The following is a 26696-nucleotide window of genomic DNA, read 5'->3' on the forward strand; positions in this document are numbered from 1 at the left end:
TCTAACAGAGAAGTGTTTATTATAACATCTGTCATCCTATCAACATCCACACTCCACATAATCACCATACAAGCAATATAAATAAAGTATTTTAATATATTCCTATCATTTATTTTGTATATTTTCTCTTGTATACCTGCAAATTGATAATGATAAATTAAACATAATTCAAAGTCGCACACAAACATACGAATGCCTTTTGAAATTGATCATGATTTTTGGCAGAACCAAAACGAAGGTCTTCAGAGTTATCTCCCTTGACCTGATCATGTACACCGTGTACAATCATAACGGTGTATTCAAAAGGGCGGTAACAGAACACTTACGCCGATATAATTAATTGTTTATAATATCAAAATCATTCAAATAATAAATAAAAACATTTTCAAAAATTGTACCGGTGAAAATATGAAAAAAATTCTGTACCATTCAAAAATGTACTGTCTATAGTATATAAACATATTCAGCGAGAGAAATAAATGCAGAGACATATATAGATATATATGTCTCTGATAAATGCCATCAATTTTTTATCAGCGAGAGAAATTAATGCCATCAAATTTGTATATGTATATATAGCCAAGGTAAAATTTAACTTAATGGAACCATTAGTTGGTATTTTGGATATATATAAATGTTAATATTACTTTTCAGGAATTTTTCACCGTTCTTTTTTTTTTTGCATTAACCAGAGACATATATCTCTGCATTAACTATGGACCAGAACTGTTCGGAACTTATTTCTGATCCAACCGGCCAGGCATTATTCTTCAATGTGTTCCTGTCTGACAAAATCTTCAAAAGTGAAAATGCTTTTTTTTTCATTTGCTCCATGAATTAAGATTATTCCTGTAAATTTTATGATAACTTTAGAAACCTAAACCTAGTCCAAATCAGTCAGTGTTTTGATAAACAGAAGGTACAATTCGTAAAACATGATATTCTTAATATTTCAAAACTAAACTAAACCAAAGTTCTCTTGCAGCAGTGGAAGAAATCTCCAAAATGGATCAGAGAAGGCATGAATTCTCCGAACCAATTACAGATAATCACAGACATTAATGAATGCAATAAGGTATTCCAGGTGAGTACATAAACAAATGTGGGTTTTTGATTTGACTGATTGTGAGTTTTTCCACTAATACTAAACCCATACACTTTCTCACAGACTCACAGAGACTCATTCAGAATTCTCATGCAGAAGACTACAGATGAGAAAAATACTTTTAACAATCAAATATACAAGTATGCTAAAATGTGACAATAGTATAGCTGGTATGATGTTAAATTGGAAAATGAATGATTCAGGCCTGGGTTCAGAATTGTATTAGGGTACATATACACTGTGCTATATATATGTACAAAGCGATACTGTGAAAACAGTCATTACTAGGCGGGAGAATTTGCACCACTTGTGTTGAAGTTCAATATGGGATATTTTAGCATGAAGCTAAAAGCCAAAACAGATTACAAACCAATCAAATATCACAATTCTCTTTTGTATTTGGACTTACGAGAATCAATGTCCGACTCATAGAGAGCCTCTATGTCAAATATCACCATCCAAGAAGTTTGTAATATATAGCTTATTTTAACACTTGCACGAATATACATATACATGTACTGTAAAAGTGGAAATGTTCGGGGCATGGAAATTTTCGCTTATTTCACGACCATTAAATCTGCGCAAAATTATCCACACGCGAACATAATAACACCTGATATATTGACACACGAATATTGCCACCAAATAAACTAAATACCATAAAATCCAAGACACAAGTTCCTAGTGGTATACCATATGTCGGCATTCAAGCATCATATCGCCCGTGATGTGTAACGTTGTCATGGTCGTTCAAAAGACATGCATGGGTATACTAATTTAAGTAATGTGTAAAATGACAGTATTTTTTCTTCATTTAATTCAATGTTTAATTCAACATGGAAAAATTCTGTAAACACATTGGCTTCAGAAATAAATTAACTGCAACATTATCACTTAAAGATGCTAAGCCACACTTGATGAGAGATGAAACGAAATTCCTCCAGTCGTTCTATCACATTTGCACAGTAACACATTTCAAAGCTTAGAATTAAAATATCCACAAAGTCAGAAATCACAACGGTGGTTTGGAAATGGCACAGCCTCGTTACATTGCAAGTGTGTAGTCGGTGTCGAAGCATCTGAATGTCAGATCTGGTATCAATATTGTTCTAGACCTTACAAGCTGTATCATAGACCCTTCATCTCTCTCATCAATTCCTCTATACTTTTATCTGTCTTTTCTATGGAAGCTGCTTCATCCTGTCAAAAACAAAAATTATTGTTAAATCTCAGTTGCAATATGGTCGACATAGACCGAAACATATTTATTTTTATTTATATTATATATCTATATATGAATAAACATATTTCCAAAGCATTGTAAACATCAAACGCTGCAGAACATTCAAAATCAACTTATTTACGATGCCATCTTGTTTGGCGGTGTGCCTGTGCTTCCAAATCAGCAGGAATTTACGCTGATCTGCACATTCCAAAATTGCGCGCACATATTCGGGACACAATCAAGTAATTTTTCCACCTTGCCGCCGGCACACCAGCACGTCCAAATCAAGTTCGCCCTAGCATTGCCAGAAAACTTCATCTTTGTAACAGACAAATCCCTAATTACGTCACTAATAAATCCTAAAAGATCCCTTATCTAGTCGTTCTTTCATTATTTCACTAATGATAATAAATTATTTATATTTCGTATACTATTGTATGTTATGAGGTCGATACACTTTGCCTTTGTTATGACATTACTTATGACTACAGCTGTTCAAAGGTGATTGGCTAATCACAGTGAAACAACAATTTTAAAATCCCGACAAATTCTGGTAAAATTAACAATTCCCAAATTTTCATGAAACTATGACACCCTTCAATCTCTTTCTACGTGATCATTCTTAAGAAACAAACACACTCAGGTTTGAAGTAAAGGATCGAATCGAGAACTGATATTTTCACTGTCTGCCTAATTTTAAGGAATAGACACACTCAGGTTTTAAAGTAAAGGAGAAATGAGATTTTCATTGATCATGTAATTAAGCTAATCACCTTTTGAACAACTGCGCCCTGATTGTTCAATACAAAGTTTGAGCAAGTTTACTTGTGCTAGTTAATACAACATTAATTACATGTTAGATGTAATTTCAATTTACCTGTATGTAATGACAAAGTTTACCTGTGTATAATTAACCTTTTATCGTTTAGTTACCTGTGTAGTTTGATCTGGTGTAGTATAGGCAAGTCTTAAACCCTCAGTTAACTCCGGTGTCTCCCCTTCTGCTGCTCTCGATTCTTCCTCTGTCATTTCTGACACAACTTCAATTTCTGAAAAACAATTTTTTTTTAAGTATGAGTACCTGTTTTGTATAATTTTCTGACAGTTCAGATATGCACTCAGTAGAAGTTATTCCAAAAGAACATCCCATGAGTGAACTCCAAAAGGAAGGTTATTTATTTGAACAAACTTGGTAGCCCTTTTTCTCAGCATGCCTATAGCTACAGACCCAATATCTGGTCTCCATGCCAATTTAATTTTTTTTTTTTGAGAAGAAATTGTTTAAAGAGAAAAGTAAAGACTGGATGGCCGGACTGAGGGAAAATGGCTACCACATCACAGTATAAATATCTATGATGGCAGTAGAGAGATTGTGCAGTGATATTTCCATGATGGCAATGTTTGAATGAATATTAAATCATTTCTTTTGTTGTTTCTCTTTAAACAAACAAGGAATAATTTGGAAGAGGTTTTACTGCGGCAGCCCCTACTGTGTACAGAAAAAGATATTTCCTGAAATACATGGATATCCTAGGAAACCTTCAAGGATAATAATTAAGACTCATTGTTCAGAGATACTTAGTGTCTTTTACTTTCATTGATTACAAGAAGAAATCCAGGCCATTTTTCGGCATAGCCGTATAATTTTATTTTGGCCCCGGATATGACGCGAAAGGTGGCGTTACTGGTCAAGATGAAGTGTGTGATTGGTCAATGAAGCGGTAAATGCAAAATGCAGATATGCAGTTAAAGACGAAACAAAATTAAGATTGAATGCAAGCTGAATAAGTGGATGTATCTATTAAAATGACTCACCAATAAAATTATATTCCTGATTCAAATGCAGTCTTATTATCACCAAAAATGATTCAAACTTATATAATTTTGTTATCCATGCTGAAACGCATTTATTAATAAATTCGTTAATTTATTTCACCTGCAGTTTTTTTTACATTATAACCACCAGTATTAAAACTATGCCGTTTATCTTTTTTAAAGATGTTCCTTGTTAAAGAATACCATGCTTTCAAAATAACAAGAGGCCCATGGACCTTAACGGTCACCTAAGATTTGAAATATTTCAGTTAATTTAATCTAACCTTTTTGGCCCCGCCCATCAGCCCCCAGGGATCAGTCAGGGCCAACATATGCATATTATCAAACTTTCATCCCATGCTGAAAATGTTAACCAAGTTAGAATGAATTCCAATATAGAAATCAAACAAATCAGTCAAAAATGTAATTTCCCTATATTAACTATAGTAAAATTTAACCCCTCCCCAGGGGCAAACTTATGACCCCAGGGTCATTAAATTAATAAATTTTAGTAAAGCACCTTAAGACCCCTTTCAACTATGAAGAGTATTTGATTCTACCTTTTTTCGGTCTTGAGAAGATTTTTGAAATTTCAGCCAATTTGACCATTTTTAGACCCGCCCATCAGCCCCTCGGGGTCAGTCAGGGCCAACATGTGCATACCCTCATACTGCCATCCCAAGCTGATAATGCTAACCAAATTAGAATAAATTCCAATAGAAATCAAACAAATTATAGTCAAAAATGTGATTTCCCAATATAAACTATAGTAAAGTTTACCCCTTCCCCAGGGCCAAACTTGAGGCCCCAGGGTCATGAAATTCACAATTTTAGTAAAGCATCTTAAGACCCTTCCAACTATAAAGAGTATTTGATTCCAATTTATTTCGGTCTTGAAAAGAAGATTTTTGAAATTTCAGTCAATTTGACCCTTTTTAGCCCGCTCATCAGCCCCTGGGGGTCAGTCAGGGCCAACATGTGCATGCCATCAAACTGTCATCTCATGCCGACAATGTTTACCAAATTAGAATGAATTCCAATAGAAATAAAACAAACAAGAGGCCCATGGGCCTTAACGGTCACCTGAGATTTGAAATAGTTCAGTTAATTAAATTGACCATTTTTGGCCCTGCCCATAAGCCCCTAGGGGTCAGTCAGGGCCAACATGTGCATATTATCAAACTTTCATCCCATGCTGAAAATGTTTACCAAGTTAGAATGAATTCCAATAGAAATCAAACAAATCATTCAAAAAATGTGTTTTCCCTATATAAACTATAGTACAATTTACCCCCTCCCCAGGAGTAAATGTGTGACCCCAGGGTCATGAAATTCACAATTTTAGTAAAGCTCCTTAAGACCCTTCCATCTATAAACAGTATTTGATTCTATCTTATTTCGGTCTGAAAAGAAGATTTTTGAAATTTCAGTCAATTTGACCCTTTTTAGCCCCACCCATTAGCCCCTAGGGGTCAGTCAGGGCCAACATGTGCATACCCTCAAACTGCCATCCCAAGCTGATAATGTTAACCAAATCAGAATGAATTCCAAAGGAAATCAAACATATTATAGTCAAAAATGTGATTTCCCTATATAAACTATAGTAAAGTTTACCCCCTCCCCAGGGGCAAACTTGAGACCCCAGGGTCATGAAATTCAAAATTTTAGTAAAGCACTTTAAGATGCTTCCAACTACAAAGAGTATTTGATTCCAACTTATTTCCGTCTTGAGAAGAAGATTTTTTTAAATTTCATTCAATTTGGTCCTTTTTAGCCACGCCCATTAGCCCCTGGGGGTCAGTCAGGGCAAACATGTGTATACCATCAAACTGCCTTCACAAGGGGATAATGTTAATTAAGTTAGAATGAATTCCAATAGAATTCAAACAAATTATAATAAAAAATGTGATTTCCCTATATAAACTTTAGTAAAGTTTACCCCCTCCCCAGGGGCAAACTTGAGACCCCAGGGTCATGAAATTCACAATTTTAGTAAAGCACCTTAAGACCCTTCCAACTATAAAGAGTATTTGATTCCACCTTATTTTGGTCTTGAGAAGAAGATTTTTGAAATTTCAGTCAATTTGGCCCTTTTTAGCCCCGCCCATTAGCCCCTGGGGGTCAGTCAGCGCCAACATGTGTATGCCATCAAACTCTCATCCCATGCTGACAATGTTTACCAAATTAGAATGAATTCCAATACAAATCCAACAAATAAAAGTCAAAAATATGATTTCCCTATATAAACTATAGTAAAGTTTACCCCCTCCCCAGGGGCAAACGTCAAACCCCTGGTTCATGAAATTTACAATTTTGGTAAAGCACCTTAAAACCCTTCCATCTATAAAGAGTGTTTGATTCTACCATATCTGAGAGTAGAAAAAGAAGATTTTTGAAGTTTTAGTCAATTTGACCCTTTTTAGACCCGCCCCTCAGGTCCCTGGGGGGTGGGGACCATATAATTTACAATTTTGGTTGACATTTAGCCATAGAAGCTTCCTGCCAAATTTCATGGAATTTGGTTTAGGGGTTTTGGAGAAGAAGTCGAAAATGTAAAATTGTTTACGGACGCACGACGGACGACGACGGACAAAAGGGGATTATTAGAATAGGTCACTGGAAACTGAGGCACTACCGATGATATCAACAAAACTAATATGATATTAATACATTATTGCCTTCTTATGAAGGCAGCCAAGGTCTGATAGTGTTGTCGAGGGATGGCATGAATTATTCGAGTCGGAGGTGAAGGTATTATTCCATCTCAAGACAACACTATTACACTGAAAAGGATGTAATGTTTTTTAGTACATGACACTTTGATAATCTCTGTATTCAACTAAATATTTCACCACAGAAGGGACTGCATTTTCGTCTATGTCAATATCGCAACAGAATAACAGTGACGTCACAATAGATTCACGTTCAATTACATGCTAACTTTAATGGAGCTCAGAGGAGCGGGAACTATCCCCTCAGTGTACCCATGTCTTTAACCAATAGGAAGTTATTATTTTGTCATGTGATGTACTTATAACTATGAGGTACAAGTTATTTCTGAAAATTTATGTAACATATATATATACTATACATATGTTTCATTATATTATATACTCACCAAAAGGATTTTCATCGTGTACAATCTCTTCCTCTTTCTCTTCTACAACTTCTGTCTTTGGCTTTAATGCTTCTCTCTCCTATTGAAATAAACAGGTAGTGTTATATTCTGTTCATCATTACAAGACAAAGAATTGCAGAGCAATATAATGGTATTGTTTTCTCGTTCAAGTATACCAACAATGAACTTACAGATACAAAAATGTCATATCCTACAATAACATAATGTAGATCATACCAGTTTTTATTACAGGTTAAATATTATGATATCTCTGACTATTTTCTCAGTATATACCTTACCAGTATTTTATTTCCCTAAAAAAATCCAGTTAAAACAGAAGTTTAATTTGGATTAGTTTATAATACTTCTTTAAACTTATTAATAAGTTCAAAATTAAAATTTTTGAAAACAGATTTTCAAACAGATTCCCAATAGCTTGGTCAAAGCAGGGTTTAAATGATCAGATACAAGGTTTACATTATAAGATATACAGGGTAGAATTATATACATATATCGTCATGTACAGGTTTTATATATATAATTTTATCCGTTTACGGTATTAGGATGAAATTATTTTCTCCTTGGTATGTTTACGCCAATAGGTGGCGTTGTGTGTATATTTGCACGTGCGAGTGGTGCAAATATCGGCCTACACGTGGTCGTACCTGGGTTGGTCATTCAGGCGACACAGGTAGCGGTGTGTACACGTGTAAATTTTTTTTTTTTTTTGTGGGTTAGGGTGATGTTAAAAAGTATGTAATTGATCTTGAGTATGTACATCTCGTTGAGCAGGCATTAAATATTGCCTTCTGTATACATATGTATTATATATGTGTTTGATTTCATTAAAATCATGCGGTACCTCTGTCGCTGTGAAATACATTCACGTGTTTTCGTTATCTTTATCCTATTGGATAATTTAAAGGAGAACATCAGATATAAGAAAAATAATTTTCAATAATTTCATTTTCCCTTGAATAACCATTCTCTATTAGAGTGGAAATGGTGGAGATTCAGACTATATATTATCAAACCTTGAAACTTGTTTGTTGTTTACAACAGAATCTGTCATCACACTGTGGGTTAGGCTTCATGGCGTACTTCGGGAAGAAATCCTGGAGAGCGTTGTATCCAAGATAGTAGGAAACCTCCCCAAACTTCAGTAAGTATCTGTAAATAAAATCAAGTACTGAAGAAATCCTAAAGGAATTGTATTGAGTCAGTTATTAAGCTCGGTTTGCCAGTCATTTTAAACATCCAATGACATTTTATGATTGAGTGACAATTCTACAGCTTGTCCAAGTGTTTGGTCATAGAGTCATAAATACATAGTCCTCATCATTATAATGGTTTTACAAAATGCTGAATTTAATTTGTTTGGCGATTCGCCTAAAATAAGAGTAATGCAAGGGTTATTTAGAGATGGGTGTCTCCTTGTAGTAGCTGGTGACTACCACACAGAAAATCACAAGGAAGGATTGTTCCATGGTGTCCTGAAATAGTTGGGTAAAGTTTCTTAACGAAGCACACAGCTATTACAGCATTGGATGGTCAATATTCTCAGCTTTGTAAGAAACTGGGATCAAAACACTTTAATTAGTACAGTTTACTACATACTTCCAAGATAGTGGAATCTTGAGTGCAAGACGATTATCCATCGACAGGCGTGGCTTTAGGAGACTCACTCTCATATCAGGAGATTCAAATTACATGCTACCCTACACAAGGAACTATAATGAGTGCAAATCATGTAAGGTTGATATAAAGTAAAGTTTACTCCATCTCCATGGGGAAATATGAGACCCAAGAGTCATCAAAAGCACAATTTGAGTAAAGCACCTTAACACTTTTTCATTTGTTAAGTTTGTTTGTTTGTTTTTGTTTAACGTCCTATTAACAGCCAGGATCATTTAAGGACCTGCCAGGTTTTGGAGGTGGTAGAAAGCCGGAGTACCCGAAGAAAAACCACCGGCCTACAGTCAATACCTGGCAACTGCCCCACGTAGGTTTCGAACTCGCAACCCAGAGGTGGAGGGCTAGTGTTAATGTGTCGACCACTCGGCCACCACGGCCCTTCATTTGTTAAGAGAAAGTGATCATACTATATATATATATATCTTGGTCTTGAGTAAAAGACTTTTGAAATATCAATCAAATTTGTCCATTTGTTATATAACCACAAAGGGACGAATTTGACTGATGTTTCAAAAGTCTTTTTCTTAAAGAACGAATACATGGAACGTTCCTGTGAAATTTCATTAACATTGGTACAGAGATTTCTAAGAATAAGTCAAAAATTGAAATAGTTTACAGTTGGACGACATACAGTATGACAGATTACAACAGAAAAAAGGTGATTGAAAAAGGCCACCTGAGACGAAGACAATTAACAACAGGAAAACCCTGTTCCTTACTTGAGAGTATTTTGGACTAGAAATCCTGCCACTACAGCCATTGTTGTGGGGAGACTGGCAGCACACACTCCATCCCTCTTCAGTGTTCTCTCGTCTGTCTTTGTTGCCACAACAAGGGGAGGAGCACACTGGAGTACAAGAAGTGATTGAATTAAAGAGTTCCAAAGGGAGATAACTATGCTTGCAATGCAATCATTTTGGCGGAATTTTCAAAATTTTACTTTACGTCGTCAGAATATGGGGGATTTCAGGAGAATTTACGTATGTGGGAGATTGCGATAACCGTTATGAGATTCCGAGAGAATCCTGCACAATCCGGGAGGGTTGACAGGTAGGATTATCAGAATAGATTTATACAAGATTTTCGTGAATGATTTAAAATATTTCCCAAATCGTTGGAAGTGAACAAAAAATCAATGACCAATTTTTTAACCACAGACATTTTTCTTTTTTTTCTGTTATTGTTGGTTGTTGCTGTTCTCCTCTTTTTTTTGTTTAAGACTGAGGTTACAAAGTTAGTATACATTATATTTTGGCTTGTTGCTGTTTTCCTCTTTGTTTTTTGTTTAAGACTGACGTTACAATGTTAGTATACATTATATTTCGGCTTGTTGCTGTTTCCTTCTTTTTATTTATGACTGACATTACAGTGTTTGTATACAATATATTTCAGCTAGTTAACAAGGAGGAACATTCATCTTCTAATCAAACCCATTTTTATTTGTTTACTCTACTTAAATAAGGGAAAGAATAGCATTAATGATGATAGCAATGATATTATAAGAAATGATACTATTTCCCAGCAGTGTACGCTACATCAAAAACACCTACAGCAAAACATGATGTTTCCCCAGGTATGATGAATTGTATGTGTCCTGACACAGCATTCTCACTGACCCCAGACTCGATCCATGATTGTCCAATCTCGTTGCAAGCCTTAAAAAGACAGTATACATAGGTGTATATATCATAATACATACATTATATACAGTTGAATGTAAGCTAACCTTTACACCCTAGTGCACTATGTTTAAACTAGTAGTGCACTAGCTACGTCCACAAATCCCCCTATACAGGTAATGGACAGTGCCACTGGACACCTGTGTTAGATACCTGTAGTTGTTACATATACAGACCTGTATAAATTGACTGCCTTATATCTGTCATCCTGACTTTACCAGGTATATTTAAAGTTTTATCTAATATTAACTCAAAATAAAATTGGCTGCGGTTCTTATATGATATATTGCACAAGAGGAATTAAAACTCTTATCAATTGGATTTGTAGTGGGTTTTTTATCATTAATTTTTTTTGAAAAGATTTCATTATTGTGTAAAATTAAGGTTTATCTTTCTGATTTCAAAATGTTGATGCTTTTCATTTATTTTTTTAGATGTGATTAATATACATTTTATATTTAAGAAATAATTAACGATGATTCGTGTATTGTTGCAGGATATACAACGAGGACGAGGATATTTTGCAATTAAATTAATAACGAAGGCCACAGGCCTGAGTTATTAATTAAAATTGCAAAATATCCGAGTCCGAGTTGCATATCCTGCAACAATACACGAGTCAAAGTTGATTATTTCTATTCTGCCATGTACTGTTTAGTTCTGAGATCGACCTCTTTTCTTATAGAAAAACAGCAAAGAAACCCTGGGAAAACCTTGTAATTTATTTCTTGAGTATTGCATTATTTGTTGATGAAATATACGTGTAGTATTGGAAAATAATACATGGTTTTAAACCAATCAAAACTGGCGTTGCATAGCAAACATGGTAGAATAATGATTAATTCTACCTCAGGCCTTGATGACTGTTTGTAGATTATTTTCCTCATGTACACTGTATATGTACATATATTTTAATATCTATTATTTTATCAGACAAAAATATTTTTAAATTCAATGTATTGTTACTTCACTAAAATCTGTTAATTCAACCATGAAATCATTTCATAGTACATAATCAAGAATCAAGAATCAGTAGCTTCATATATTCTCATTTATATTCTGTAAGAGACATATAATGTATCTACACAACAAGTTATGTACATGTACCTGTATGTATAATTGGTACTCTCAGGACATGCCTATTGTCATGGCTACCTGGGCCTCAGGGCCCAAATCCCACCTCACCACCACCTTATGGACCTCCATAACACCTTATATAACATATATATGTATCAGATGAGGATCAGTCTTAAGGTGTGCCTGTTTTAACACCTGGCTATAGTTTTGTCAAGTCCCCAATTACCCCCCAGGGGTCCATTTATAGCATGCTGTGCCAGACTACTCTGCCTTACCTACATGTAATTAGCATCTAACACTACCCATATACATCTACCTGTGGATGTTTTTCAAAAATTTAGGTTTTTTTTGGCGAATCATCAAAAAATAATTAATTTTTATTAAAAAATGTCTTCACAATAAAGATATATATTCAATAAATATAGTGTATATGGTGATTTTCTTTAATTACAAGAAGAGGTAAAATCTCCATCAGTTATACATTTTAAGGTAAAGAACAATTAATCATTTTCTTAATGCAATAGGGAAACACTTAAATGCTGATCAAAATATATCCTAAAATTTTGTTTTTAAACAATATTGCAAAAAACATGTAAGCATGAACTGTAAAAAAAAACAACCTTTGGCTTAAGGTCTGCATGATCCACATGTGTATATAATATATTTGTTAGCAGGTCACTTTATAGAAGAAAATTATAAAATTACAAATATAAGTGTCGCATAATTCAAGTACAGCTCCAGATACATGAACATGTATGTGTGTATATAAGCTTAAAACTGTTGTCCTCCCCCTCCCCAAGTATTCCATAACAAAAATGACATTAATTGTTCCCTCGGGCCATTATCTCATTCAGTGTTACCTGTAACTGATACATGTACCTGGAATCAGATCCAATATGTTAGATCTTCAAGATACCTGCACACAGGTACATGCGCAGAAATTTCAACTATTTCAGTAAAAGAAGATGGAAGTTGTATTACAAGTAACATATACCTTTTATAAACTTAAAATTTTGAAATGTAGAACTGTTTCGATCCCTTAATTACCAGTACATTCAAAGAATATCTTTCTTTACAAATTAAATCAATGTTTAATTAATTTCTTTATGTGTTCAGGTTTCTGACCTTAAGAACTGGATGTATACACATCGAATGTACAACATCTATTATGGGCTGAATTAGGTTTTAATAAGCATAATGTCACATCAAAAAGTGAAATTATGAATATGCTGCTTAATTTAATCTGAAATTAAACTACAGTTTAAATTAAATGTATCAAATTGAAAATGTTCAAGTAACGATAATTGTTGTCAAATGTTCTATTATGTGATTAAAACAAAATTACTGGAATTAAACATGTGAAATTTATAACTGATCAATCAATACAAAATATAAAGTACCAAAAGATAAATGAAACTTGGCTTGAACAATTTAATTTAGTTAAAGGTTTATAAAGTAAATTTGTCTTAATTTAGTTACAGTGTATAATTAACAAGAATAGAAAGGTTGAAATAATAAATAACATCAAACTAAACTTTCAAAACCTTATTAATAACTCTTTGAATATAATTTATTTATGGATTTTATGTCTGCTATTAAGGCCTTATGGCCTTTCAGTTGATGAGCTTTGAATATAACTGCTAGATAGCCTTATACAGTACAGGTAAAAACTCTGGTAGCCTTGAGTACTGCCCATTACCTGTATGGGGCTTTTGCTGTTCACCACCTCTTAGGGTGTAGTGCACTACTAGTTTAAACATAGTGCACCACTAGGTGTAAAGGTTAGCTTACACTCAACTGTATATCATAGACTACTCTGTACAAAAATAAATCTGAGTCTTTATTCAGCGATGGATAATTCTTGAAAGCTGTACCACATATTAAATGTTATAAGTACTTAAATATTGACCTTTTGTAATACCTGTCTACCACTCAGATGTAATATTTCCATTCTTAAATTACTCACATATAAATCAAACGGATAATATTATAGGCTTACTGTATATACATATTGTAACGAGCAAAACATCATTTTCTGTGTAACAAAGCTAGTAACATTCCTTCCATTATATTAGATACATAATGGAAGGAATGTTAATAGCCTCAATCATGCAGGGGTTATGTTCATTTTCATTGATAGTAAAAGTGAACGCAACCCCCGTAGTATCAACGAAGATCTAATATACTTGTAGTTAACATCAAAACAATGTGAGAATCGATGAAACTTTTTTATTTTAACTATAGACAAAATAACTAGCTATGCTAACACGTGATGGACTTGTCTCCCTTAGACCATTAAACAAAATGTATATTAAAGACAGTAGATATATAGTATGGACTGTGTTAACTTTTTGGTTTGTTTTTTTTGTTTAACGTCCTATTAACAGCCAGGGTCATTTAATGACCTGCCAGGTTCTGGGGGTGGAGGAAAGCCGGAGTACCCGGAGAAAAACCACCGGCCTACGGTCAGTACCTGGCAACTTCCCCATGTAGGTTTCGAACTCGCAACCCAGAGGTGGAGGGCTAGTGTTAAAATGTCGGGACACCTTAACCACTCGGCCACCACGGCCCCTAACTTTTTGGTACTATTGATTAACTATATATACATATTAGTTTCTACATGTATAACTCAAATGTTTACATTGTATGCTTACATGTTAAGTATATGTTTGACTGTAATTTATTGAAATTTGGAAAATCGCCTAACCATGTTCTTCCCAACATTAAGCATTTACAATTGTATTCTGATTGACAGTGTTAGACTCACGGTGTTAATAGCCATACGAGCCTCAAAGTTATCCACACAGCTGAGAACAAGATCTACAGGAGCATTTTCCTTTATTCCACCATTCCTATAAACAAATAAAAATAATCCTATTTCAAACATATTTCAGATACTCCATGTCACAAAAGTCTGTAGCTAGCTATTATGTTATTTTGCAGTTCTGGTTCAAAAGATTGATGTTTAATGCCAAGGTTTACAGCAACACTTGGGATAAAATCCATATTATTTTTGACAATATGTTTTGGGGGTTATAGGAAGATTATCATAAAACATATAATGCATATACATGTATATTCAAATACTGCACTGCTTTAAAATTTGCAGTATACATGAACAATCTACTGACCTGATTTTGTCCATGAAGTGGTCAAAGTTTTCCATGGTAGTGATGTTGTAATTATACACCTCAAACTCAACATCAGGGTTAATCTCTCTACAATCAATCAACAGATACCCTATATAGGAGTAAACTAGAATTGTACCTTCATTATATCAAAACAAAGAAATATTATATCATAATAGAAGAAATGTTTACTAACAGGAAAACGTTATTTTGAGAGATGTACGTAGTACTTTACATTAACAATGTGATATAAAGAGAAATGTGATAAAAAGAGAAATGAGATATAAAGGGAAATATGATATAAAGGGAAATGAGATATCAATGGGAATGTGATATAAAGGGAAATGTGATATAAAGAGAAATGTGATAAAGGGAAACGTGATATAAGAGAAACGTGATATAAAGTGAAATGTGATATAAGAGAAATGTGATATTTAGGGAAATGTGATATCAATGGGAATGTGATATAAAGGGAAATGTGATATCAATGGGAATGTGATATAAAGGGAAATGAGATATAAAGAGAAATTTGATATCAATGAGAATGCGATATAAAGGGAAATGTGATATAAAAAGAAATGTGATATAAAGAGAAATGTGATATAAAATGAAATGTGATATAAGAGAAATGTGATATAAAGAGTAATGTGATATCAATGTGAATGTGATATAAAGGGAAATGTGATATAAAGAGAAATGTGATATAAAGGGAAATGTGATATAAAGAGAAATGTGATAAAGGGAAACGTGATATAAGAGAAACGTGATATAAAGTGAAATGTGATATAAGAGAAATGTGATATAAAGGGAAATGTGATATCAATGGGAATGTGATATAAAGGGAAATGTGATATCAATGGGAATGTGATATAAAGGGAAATGAGATATAAAGAGAAATGTGATATAAAGGGAAATGTGATATCAATGAGAATGCGATATAAAGGGAAATGTGATATAAAGAGAAATGTGATATAAAGAGAAATATGATATCAAGAGAAATGTGATATCAATGTGAATGTGATATAAAGGGAAATGTGATATAAAGAGAAATGTGATATAAAGGGAAATGTGATATAAGAGAAATGTGATATAAAGGGAAATGTGATATCAATGGGAATGTGATATCATTTAATATTCATTAACATGATTTCTTTGCATTTTCAGTGAAAGACTGACTTTACAGTTTACAATGATGTCTGTCACGCGACAAAGACAATCATTACAAATGTATCCTCCTATACTAGTCAGCCTGAACATGTCCCAATAATGACCATATGACTGTGTTGCTGATAAGTTTTGAGACACAGAACTTTTTTTCACTGTTTTGGGAATGGGCCCTTTTGTCTCATTTTGGGAAGAAATTTGGTAAAGATTTTTTCAGGAGTAAACTGAAAATTTTAGAATTTGGCTTAAATATGAAATAACTTCAATTGGGAATGGGGCCCATTAACGGCCCCAAAAAGCCCCCAGACAGGTGGTAGATTTTATAAAATACCAAGCTTAAGTTGAATGAAGTGTACACACAGTTTAATATGCATTTAAGCCTAATGTACACTGTACTCGTCTAGATCTGGATCAAAATCAAACATAAGCAGGCTTTATTTCCTCAAACCTGCTTTTAACAAGGCATCCAGTTGACCATGGAGAGTATGCTGTTGACTCCCAAAATTGAGATTTGACGAGTTTGAAGAGACTTGTCTATTTGGCATGTTTTGACGCTTCAGATTTCTAAGAAATAGAGATTTGACTTCTGAAATTGCTAAAAATCAAGGGTCAACTGAACGTCTCATTCTAAAGACACTGTATAATTGTAGTGTGACCTATCCTGGGAATGGAGTCTAAGCATTGTCATAACAAATGTATGTATTTTACAATGGTCATACCTGAAGCCTACAGATATGCTACATTAAACAACTCTATGCTGTATGCAGACAATGAGACATAGACATACTCACTTGAGAGTCTTCTCTGCTGCTTCCACTTTACTCATTCCAGACTGATGTGGCTGGTAAAATAGTCGGTTCATGTTGGCCAGCTCCACTTTATCATAATCAAACAGCAACAACTGAAAAACAAAGCATCTGTTGAAATATTTTGATTCTGTGTCATAATAGATAAGTGAGCATTGTTATAACTTTTTAAGTCAATTCCAATCATCAGAAAAAACACACTTAACTATGCAATACAGAAAAGCAAGACAAATTTATCATACTGATGTACAATTTATTTTATAAATTAATGACAGTCTTTCCAGTTGATAAGAAGAATGATAATACAATGTTTATATTTTAATAAATTCTGAGCTTTTTAAGATTAAGAGGCAATACTGTATCATTTGTAAACTCCCTTGATTAAAACATTGGAATCATTTTTGTTTATTCTTGATCAATTTTCCTTTATTTCAACTACTATACCTTAGCTATAATTACTACTGTGGTACTTACCTTTCCAATGCCACATCTTGTCAACATCTCTGCAGTCACACTTCCAACTCCACCAACCCCAACAACTGCAACAGTGTATTCTCGGATTTTCTGTTATAGGAAAAATAGGAAAGAAAATAAGGGAAAAGAATGTACAGTTTCCCTGCTTAAGTCATCACACCCCGATACAGATAAGGCGTATAAGGAAAATTTAGAATCTGTTAAATGGATGTTGGCAATTTGAACTAATAGACTTAATAAACTAACAATGTGTTGCAAGTTTACGGCAATCATATATGATTTAAATTGATGACTGGCTTTCTTCTTTTGAAAAAAAAATTGAAATGGACTTAATAGTAATTTGCTAGGATTTAAATAATATGATAAATTTGTATTGTGATACAATAATATTTCTATTTTCAAAAGTTCATATTGTGAATCTTATATCTTTTTATTGGATATTCAACTTTTTTTTTGTTATTTGTCAAACTGCCTTCATTTAACATTTCTTAACATACAAAAATATAAATATTAAAAATCATTATATGAACAAACGAAGACATAAATATTATATTATTAAGATTATACACAAAATGTGACATTCTACTTTTCTGGTTTTAACTTAAATATTTTGATGATATTTACCTCATAATTATCTACAATTCCCATCCTCTTCAGTGCCATCAGTCGACTGAAACAAAAACAATAAATCATTCCTGAGTATGACCAGAGAACTATATACTAGGGATTCGCAACAAGCTCTTTGGCTTACCAAACGTCACCGCCGAGCGGAAGTTTGGGTAATTTATCCCATAGTGCATTGCTGCTCCTACTGTTTAGACGCCATATTGAAGGTATGCCTGAAACACGGTCAGCTTTATGACAGCTCATAGAAGACTATTGTCCGATAACAAATCACGGGAATCAAACGTAAGTGCAATTATTTGTATGTAAACTGGTGTTTCGAACGTATTCCGTCGTACTTTATGTTCGGAAGACTGCACATATGACCGTTCTTTTCACGGCGATTACCATGCTGGTTAGCTTATGGCTGGTGTTAAGGACAGTGCTAGGCCTACATGGTTTCAGTTTATATAATGAACTCCTTTTTTATTTATTGACCAATTTCAAAATGGTTTTCAAATAATTGTTGCTCGATAGTTACTGTATCGCGTTTAGTCAAATTTATTGTGTTATTCATTGTGAATATTTAGTTATTGCCGAGTGAAAATAAGTAAACAAAACAAATTATGGTTATACTGTGAATGGCTGGTGTTAAGGACAGTGCTACATGGTTTCAGTTTATATAATGAACTCCTTTTTTATTTATTGACCAATTTCAAAATGGTTTTCAAATAATTGTTGCTCGATAGTTACTGTATCGCGTTTAGTCAAATTTATTGTGTTATTCATTGTGAATATTTAGTTATTGCCGAGTGAAAATAAGTAAACAAAACAAATTATGGTTATACTGTGAATGGCTGGTGTTAAGGACAGTGCTACATGGTTTCAGTTTATATAATGAACTCCTTTTTTATTTATTGACCAATTTCAAAATGGTTTACAAATAATTGTTGTTCGATAGTTACTGTATCGCGTTTAGTCAGATTTGTTGTGTTATTCATTGTGAATATTTAGTTATTGCCCAGTGAAAATAAGTAAACAAAACAAATTATGGTTATACTGTGAATGGCTGGTGTTAAGGACAGTGCTACATAGTTTCAGTTTATATAATGAACTCCTTTTTTATTTATTGACCAATTTCAAAATGGTTTCCAAATAATTGTTGCTCGATAGTTACTGTATCGCGTTTAGTCAAATTTGTTGTGTAATTCATTGTCTTTAATATCATATTTATAATTAGATTAGTGATTTGATAGCTATAATCTGTAGAATTTTATATAGTATAATCATGACTTCTGTTAACATTGATCTCATGAATAATAAAGCCATTATTGAAAGAAATGCATTAATTGAAACTAATTGAAAAAAGCATAAATCAGTCTAATGTAAATTAAATTAAATATTATACTTTTTGTAAATTATTTAGTGTTTCAAAACAGATATTTGATACAGAATTGCAGGGATTGATCGAGGAATGAGTGTGTTGGAATATAATAGCTATATCTTTTGCACATAGCAAAACATTAAATACTGCGGTATATATTTTATTGTATTGTGTGGGAAATTAATAAAATCAAAAGGTTATATATATATTTTTTTTCCCCATTATGACCGATATATATACACCCCCCCCCCCCCAACCTTTGGGGCATTGATCACACCTCACCTTTGATAAAAACATTAACACCTGGTCATGGGGCATCTCCTAATAAACTCAAAGGGGGGTCCATTCAGAATATATGTAGAGTATATACCTGTATGTACCTGTACTTCTGGGTCTACAGAAAAAAATATTGTCATGGTGATCACCTGGGCTCCCCCACTCCATCCAAACCATAGGGACATTGACCACACCTTTATTACCTTTGAGATATGCATGAATCAACAGGCGTGTCTCATTGTCAACACCTGTCCTGAGGCTGGCCATGTCCATCTCCCCAAATTACTAGAGTTCACTAAAGGCATGCTGTGCAGTATACAATCTAAATATTTACCTGTACTCTGGAAGACAAAAATCCCTCAGGTGTGTCCTCATTCCCTAATTAAACTTAAATGGGTCCATTCATATTTAGATATATATGTTTTTAGGTTAATTTTGAATTTACAAATCCGTTTAATCAACATTTGGGGTAAATTAATTTACTTCAGGGTATTTGAAATTTGAATGTTTCAAATTTAAATCTTATAGAAGCTTCGCTGCCTATTCTATACCATAATGTATCAATACTTATTAAACTTGATTTTTTTTTCAGAAAGCCAAAGAAGAGAAGATTTACCATTTGTACATGACCTAAGCACTATCAAAGTTTTCAATACTAAATAATAAAATATTATCAATCATCAAACATGACAGTGGTTTTTTTTTTTCATTTTACTTAAGACTTTTGCTATAGCATTTGTCTAATAAACAAGAAATATCTCCAAAAAACAAGAGATCCCAGAGGGATCTTGGCGCCCACCATTGAATGTTCTTCATAGGTTCCATGTCAGATTGATCTTTTCTCTACTTTTCTCTTCTTCTAAGTCTTACTAATCTGTGTAAACTCAGAAGAAACCTCTAGTACTTTTCAAACAAGGGAAACCTATATATAAAATTTAAGATTAAGACACCAAGGGGAACCTATATATGGAATTTGAGAAAGATTCCTTCAGTGCTTTCTGAGAAATAGTGATAACAAACTTCAATTGTCAAAATCCAAGATGGCTGCTTGTCGGCCATGTTGTTTTCCGATTGGTCTCAAAATGCAATGTGCATAACTAGGCACCTGGGGGAACCTACATATGAAATTTCAGGAAGATCCCTTCATTAGTTTCTTAGTAATAGTGATAACCAGTTTCAATTTTCGAAATACAAGATGGCTGCCTGTCGGCCATGTTGTTTTCTGATTGGTCTCAAAATGCAATATGCATAACTAGGCACCAAGGGGAACCTACATATGAAATTGGAGAAAGATCCAATCAGTACTTTCTCAGAAATAGCGATAACAATCTTCTATGGTCAAAATCCAAGATGGCTGCCTGTCGGCCATGTTGTTTTCCGATCAGTCCCAAAATGCGATATGCATTACTAGGCACCAAGGGGAACCTACATATGAAATTTGAGAAAGATCCCTTCAGTACTTTCTCAGAAATAGTGATAACAAACTTCAATGGTCAAAATCCAAGATGACTGCATGACGGCCATGTTGTTTTCCAATCGGTCCCAAAATGCAATATGCATATCTAGGCACCAAGGGAAACCCACATATGAACTTTGAGAAAGATCCCTTCAGTACTTTCTCAGAAATAGCAAAAACAAACTTCAATGGTCAAAATCCAAGATGGCTGCCCGTCGGCCATGTTGTTTTCCGATCGGTCCCAAAATGCAATATGCATAACTAGGCACCAAGGGAAACCTACATATAAAATTTGAGAAAGATCCCTTTAGTACTTTCTCAGAAATAGCGATAACAAACTTCAATTGTCAAAATCCAAGATGGCTGCCCGTCGGCCATGTTGTTTTCCGATCGGTCCCAAAATGCAATATGCATAACTAGGCACCAAGGGAAACCCACATATGAAATTTGAGAAAGATCCCTTCAGCACTTTCTTAGAAATAGCGATAACAAACTTCAATGGTCAAAATCCAAGATGGCTGCCTGTCGGCCATGTTGTTTTCCGATCGGTCCCAAAATGCAATATGCATAACTAGGCACCAAGGGGAACCTACATATGAAATTTGAGAAAGATCCCTTCAGCTCTTTCTCAGAAATAGCGATAACAAACTTCAATGGTCAAAATCCAAGATGGCTGCCCGTCGGCCATGTTGTTTTCCGATCGGTCCCAAAATGCAATATGCATAACTAGGCACCAAGGGAAACCCACATATGAAATTTGAGAAAGATCCCTTCAGTACTTTCTGAGGATTAGCGATAACAAGAATTGTTTACGGACGACGGACCACGGACGCAGGGTGATTTGAATAGCCCACCATCTGATGATGGTGGGCTAAAGATAAAAGGCATAGTTTTAATGGTGGTTTTTATACTGTAAAACTGCTGGTGAAATAAATCAACGAATCACTGGTCTAGTGGTGGGTGCAGATGAGCTCTAAGGCCTATAGGTATATAAGATATATAACATTAAACAACTACAGATGTGTACAGGAGAGTGTTACATGAAAACTGTTCAATATAAAATTATCTACACTAATAAATTTTGTCTTTTGCAAGCCAAGTATAGATATTAACCTAAATTTGACAACTCTCTAACATTATTAACAGATAATAGTTGGATTAATTTAAAAACAGAATGTCTTTTGTGGTAATATTGTTAGCTCACCTGGACCGAAGGTCCGGTGAGCTTATATCATGGCGCAGCGTCCGTCGTCCGTCCGTCCGATGTCCGTCAACATTTGCTTCAAATCGCTACTGGTCACAAAGTTCTTACTGGATTTTGACCAAATTTGGCCAGAAACATCCTTGGCAGAAAGGGAACAGATTTTGCATAAATGGTGACTCTGACCCACGAGGGGCCAAAGGGGCGGGGCCCAATAGGGGAAATAGAGGTAATTCCTTTAAATCGCTACTTGTCATAAAGTCATGAATGGATTTGAACCCAATTTGGTCTGAAACATCCTTGGAGGAAGGGGAACAGATTTTGCATAAATGGTGACTCTGAGCCCCGAGGGGCCAAAGGGACGGGGCCCAATAGGGGAAATAGAGGTAATTCCTTTAAATCGCTACTAGTCATAAAGTTATGAATGGATTTGAACCCAATTTGGTCTGAAACATCCTTGGAGGAAGGGGAACAGATTTTGCATAAATGGTGACTCTGAGCCCCGAGGGGCCAAAGGGACAGGGCCCAATAGGGGAAATAGAGGTAATTCCTTTAAATCGCTACTAGTTATTAAGTTATGAATGGATTTGAACCCAATTTGGTCAGAAACTTCCTTGGGGGAAGGGGAACAGGTTTTGCATAAATGGTGACTCTGACCCCCGAGGGGCCAAAGGGGCAGGGCCCAATATGGGAAATAGAGGTAATTCCTTTAAATCGCTACTAGTCATAAAGTTATGAATGGATTTGAACCCAATTTGGTCAGAAACATCCTTGGGGGAAGGGGAACAGATTTTGCATAAATGGTGACTCTGTCTCCAAAGGGGCCAAAAGGGCGGGCCCAATAGGGGAAATAGAGGTAATTCCTTTAAATCGCTACTAGTCATAAAGTTATGAATGGATTTGAACTCAATTTGGTCAGAAACATCCTTGGGGGAAGGGGAACAGATTTTGCATAAATGGTGACTCTGACCCCCGAGGGGCCAAAAGGGCAGGGCCCAATAGGTGAAATAGAGGTAATTCCTTTGAATCGCTACTTGTCATAAACTGATGAATGCATGTTCTAAAAGCAATTCTTGAGGTCTTTCAGACCTTAGAGAGTCTGGACTTCATTAATCTGAAAGCAGTTCGGATTACCACACTATAACCATATATAGCATTGTTAGAGATTAACAAATAAAACAAAGTGAATATGAACATTATTTTGACATTTGGCCTAATCCGACCAGGTGAGCGATGCAGGCCCCATGGGCCTCTTGTTTTATACATTTTACCCTCAGACCTGTATATAATGGACATATCAAAATAAAATGAAACTCATCCTCGATGTCACACAAATCACAATTGTTACAGGTTCTATTTCTTTGGGTAATATTATTATGTCTACCTATTTCTATATTTAATTTTTGTGAGGATGCTCCACATACATTTATATTTAGTTTCTATAGGTTTAAAACTGTACACAGTGGCTATCTATCTCGATATATAATCTACCTTTCAACGAACTAGATATCTCTTAACATGTTTTGTTTTGTAACATCGGTCAATCTCTGCTCAATGCTTTTAAAAGCATAGTCTACTGGTGAATTAGAATAAAACATGTACTCAATACCTAAAGCGGCTAATTCATTCTTAATGTCACATATCCACACGTCATTCTCATTTACCATTTCATCAAGACATGTTTTCAATACCAGATTATCCGACTGTTTCACCAATATTTGAACACTCTTAATTTTCTCATAATAGTTAATGGTAATCTACCCAATTCACAGTAAACGAAGTCATTGCAAGTTGATTTAGGCACCTTATTAAGTTAAGTATTTTTTTTTACAGAATTTCTAATGTACGCTTTCGACATCCGGTGCTTTATGAAATCCCCATATTTCCGATGCATAACGTAAAATACTATTAACATACGAATCAAAAATAGAACAATAAGTTTCTACATTCAAGCAATGATTTCTAAGAGAAGTTGTCAGAGAAAATAAAGCTTTTCTGCCTTGTTCTGCAAAATGTTTTTGTGTTTTGTAAAACTTCCCATTGTAGTTGAACAGCATACCCAAGTATTTAAAACTGTCAACAATTTCTATATTGTCATTATTATTCATTATTATATTTCCATGGCTCATTATTTCTTATTTGTCCACAATTTCTAAACACCATAATTTAGGTAAAACAACATTGACTTCTAGATTCCATTTTGTGGTATATGCATATAAAGAATCCAACATAATTTGTAAATCTTCTGGGCAGTTAACAAATAAAGCCATGTCGTCGGTATACATTAGCAAGAAAAGATCAAGCATCTGTAATTCAATACTTGGACAGTTGTCATTAATAAAGTTTATTTAGATACAAAGAAAATAACACAGGTGATTATATTTCCCCTTGTAAGAGTCCGGTATAATTAGGGAAGCACTGACTGAAGTCAGTATCACTATCGAAAATATAAGAATCGTCGTCAGTATATTTCTCTATACATCTAAATTTAGATCATCGTCTAATGGCAGAAAATCGGACGACATTTTCCATATGTTTCTATATGAATCTTTAACGCAAAAATGGTGCTTTTTTCGGTTAGACACTACTTAAATATCGTTGTTCACATCTGCCGATATACATTACAGTGCATAGGTATACCTATCGCCAGTGTGAAGTTAACGCGGTGACACATGTGCACAGACAGTCATCGCCATCTCTTGGCACGGCACATGTCACTAATATAAACAACTCCGATATCCACCTATTGCGCAGCCACAGCGCTTGATCTCGCTAGATCTCGTGCTAAATATACCTCCGGTTATGAGAACAATAGGTGAGGTCGTGACTCTGCGAGAAAAGCGGTTGTTGCGATTCCCTACTATATAGGTCTCTGGTATGACCTATCATAAGTTATATACATCCACAGGTGCCTGACTCGTTTTATGAAATAATAACATATTAGAGTACATATAAATGAGAATATGTACTCTTATATGTTATTATTTTATAAAACGAGTCAGGCACCTGTGATACATCCATCCGATTATGCCCCAAAAAATATACAATTTTATTTTCAAATTAAATACAATGCAAAGTTAAGATATTAGATCATATTTTGAAGTTCATGATAATGACTTGATGTCGAGGAATAGATTTAACACAATATTTTATTGTTTTGGTGATTTTGGCTAGTTTTTGTTAAGTCACATCACAGGGGCATGTCAAGTCTTATATCAACCTTTATACAAAGACGTTATATATAGGTATTTCTGGCTATATATAGCCCATGCACCTGTGGTCACAGGGACTCGGTTTCGGTATTCTGAGTAACATCAGTTTACAACCACAACACTATAAAATAAGTATTCATATACATTCTAAAACCTTATACAAATCTGGGTTATCGATGTATAAAAAAAATCGATAACCCCGATTTTTTATAAGTTGTAAGAATGTATATGAATACTTAATTTGTAGTGTTGTGGTTATTGTTAACGGATGTCATATATTATGTTACTCAGAATCCCAAAATCGAGACTCTGTGCCTTTGGTCACGTTTCGTGTTACCATATGGTTCACAATATAGCCCGATATGTGCTGTAGATACCCGAAACGAAACCTAGTAATTCATATGTAGGCGTTAACGGTCTTAAACTTTTCCAATTCACGTCATATCTGTTCACCCCTGTATATTACCTGTACGGATTCGAGTCCACCACTTCCGAGCTCATTTGGTCGATTTTGGACCGGACAGCCGACTTCTGACGATTTCTTTCTTGCATTAGTTCATCTTCGAGCTGCCGTACCCTATTTTGTAGTTCTTCCATGGTAGACATATCAGACCTTAACCGGTACAAAATTCAGAGTAAATTTGTTACAAACACAATTAAAAACAACGAACACGTAACTGCTGTCAAAATATTGCAATCAACGTGGAGCAACCGGAAATGGACACCGAATTCGCCTTCAAGCAAAATACTTCCTCAAGGGGAGGTAAACAGTATGTATTATCGCATAAATTTATTTAAAATCTCATAGCAGATTTTTTTTATATGTATCGTGTGAATTAAGAGATATATGGAAAGCCTATACAAAAAGACATTTTTCCTGGCCTATTTTATCGATTAGATATTGTACATGATCGTAAAAAAAATGAATAAATAATTATACATATGTCTGTAACGCGTTAAACGTATAAATTTTCACAGGTGAAATGCAATGATGTTAACCAGTAACATGTATTAGATTATTTAAGGATTAACATCAATTATTTTTTCTGTTATACAGTCATAACAGAAAAAACTGGAGTGTACTCTAAATAAACCGCGAAGCGGTTTATGAAGAGAGTACACTCCAGTTTTTTATGTTATGACTGTATAACAGAAAAAATAATTAATGTTAATTCTTATAATTTAATTTCGTCTTATACACACCAAGATATTTCACTTTCTTTGACGAACTCTTTTCTGTGATAAATTATTACGCAACGTCATCAGCCAATCAAAAAT

At 34.4% G+C, this 26696-nt stretch overlaps 1 protein-coding gene across 1 annotated transcript; it reads right to left on the reverse strand.

Annotated features, from left to right (window-relative positions):
- LOC117318085 (ubiquitin-like modifier-activating enzyme 5) lies at nt 1–26133 on the reverse strand. Its single transcript, XM_033873086.1, has 12 exons — nt 25885–26133; nt 17911–17956; nt 17287–17376; nt 16798–16907; nt 14846–14932; nt 14482–14566; nt 10509–10613; nt 9678–9805; nt 8298–8433; nt 7264–7342; nt 3264–3379; nt 1–2305 (listed from the first exon to the last, which is right to left on the reverse strand). Exons 1-12 carry the CDS (start codon nt 26022–26024, stop codon nt 2234–2236), a joined length of 1194 nt encoding a protein of 397 aa, XP_033728977.1. The 5' UTR covers nt 26025–26133; the 3' UTR covers nt 1–2233.
- Between the last annotated feature and the right edge of the window lie 563 nt (nt 26134–26696).

Source organism: Pecten maximus, chromosome 19 (assembly GCF_902652985.1).
Source record: "Pecten maximus chromosome 19, xPecMax1.1, whole genome shotgun sequence".
In the NCBI taxonomy this organism is placed as follows: Eukaryota; Metazoa; Mollusca; class Bivalvia; order Pectinida; family Pectinidae; genus Pecten; species Pecten maximus.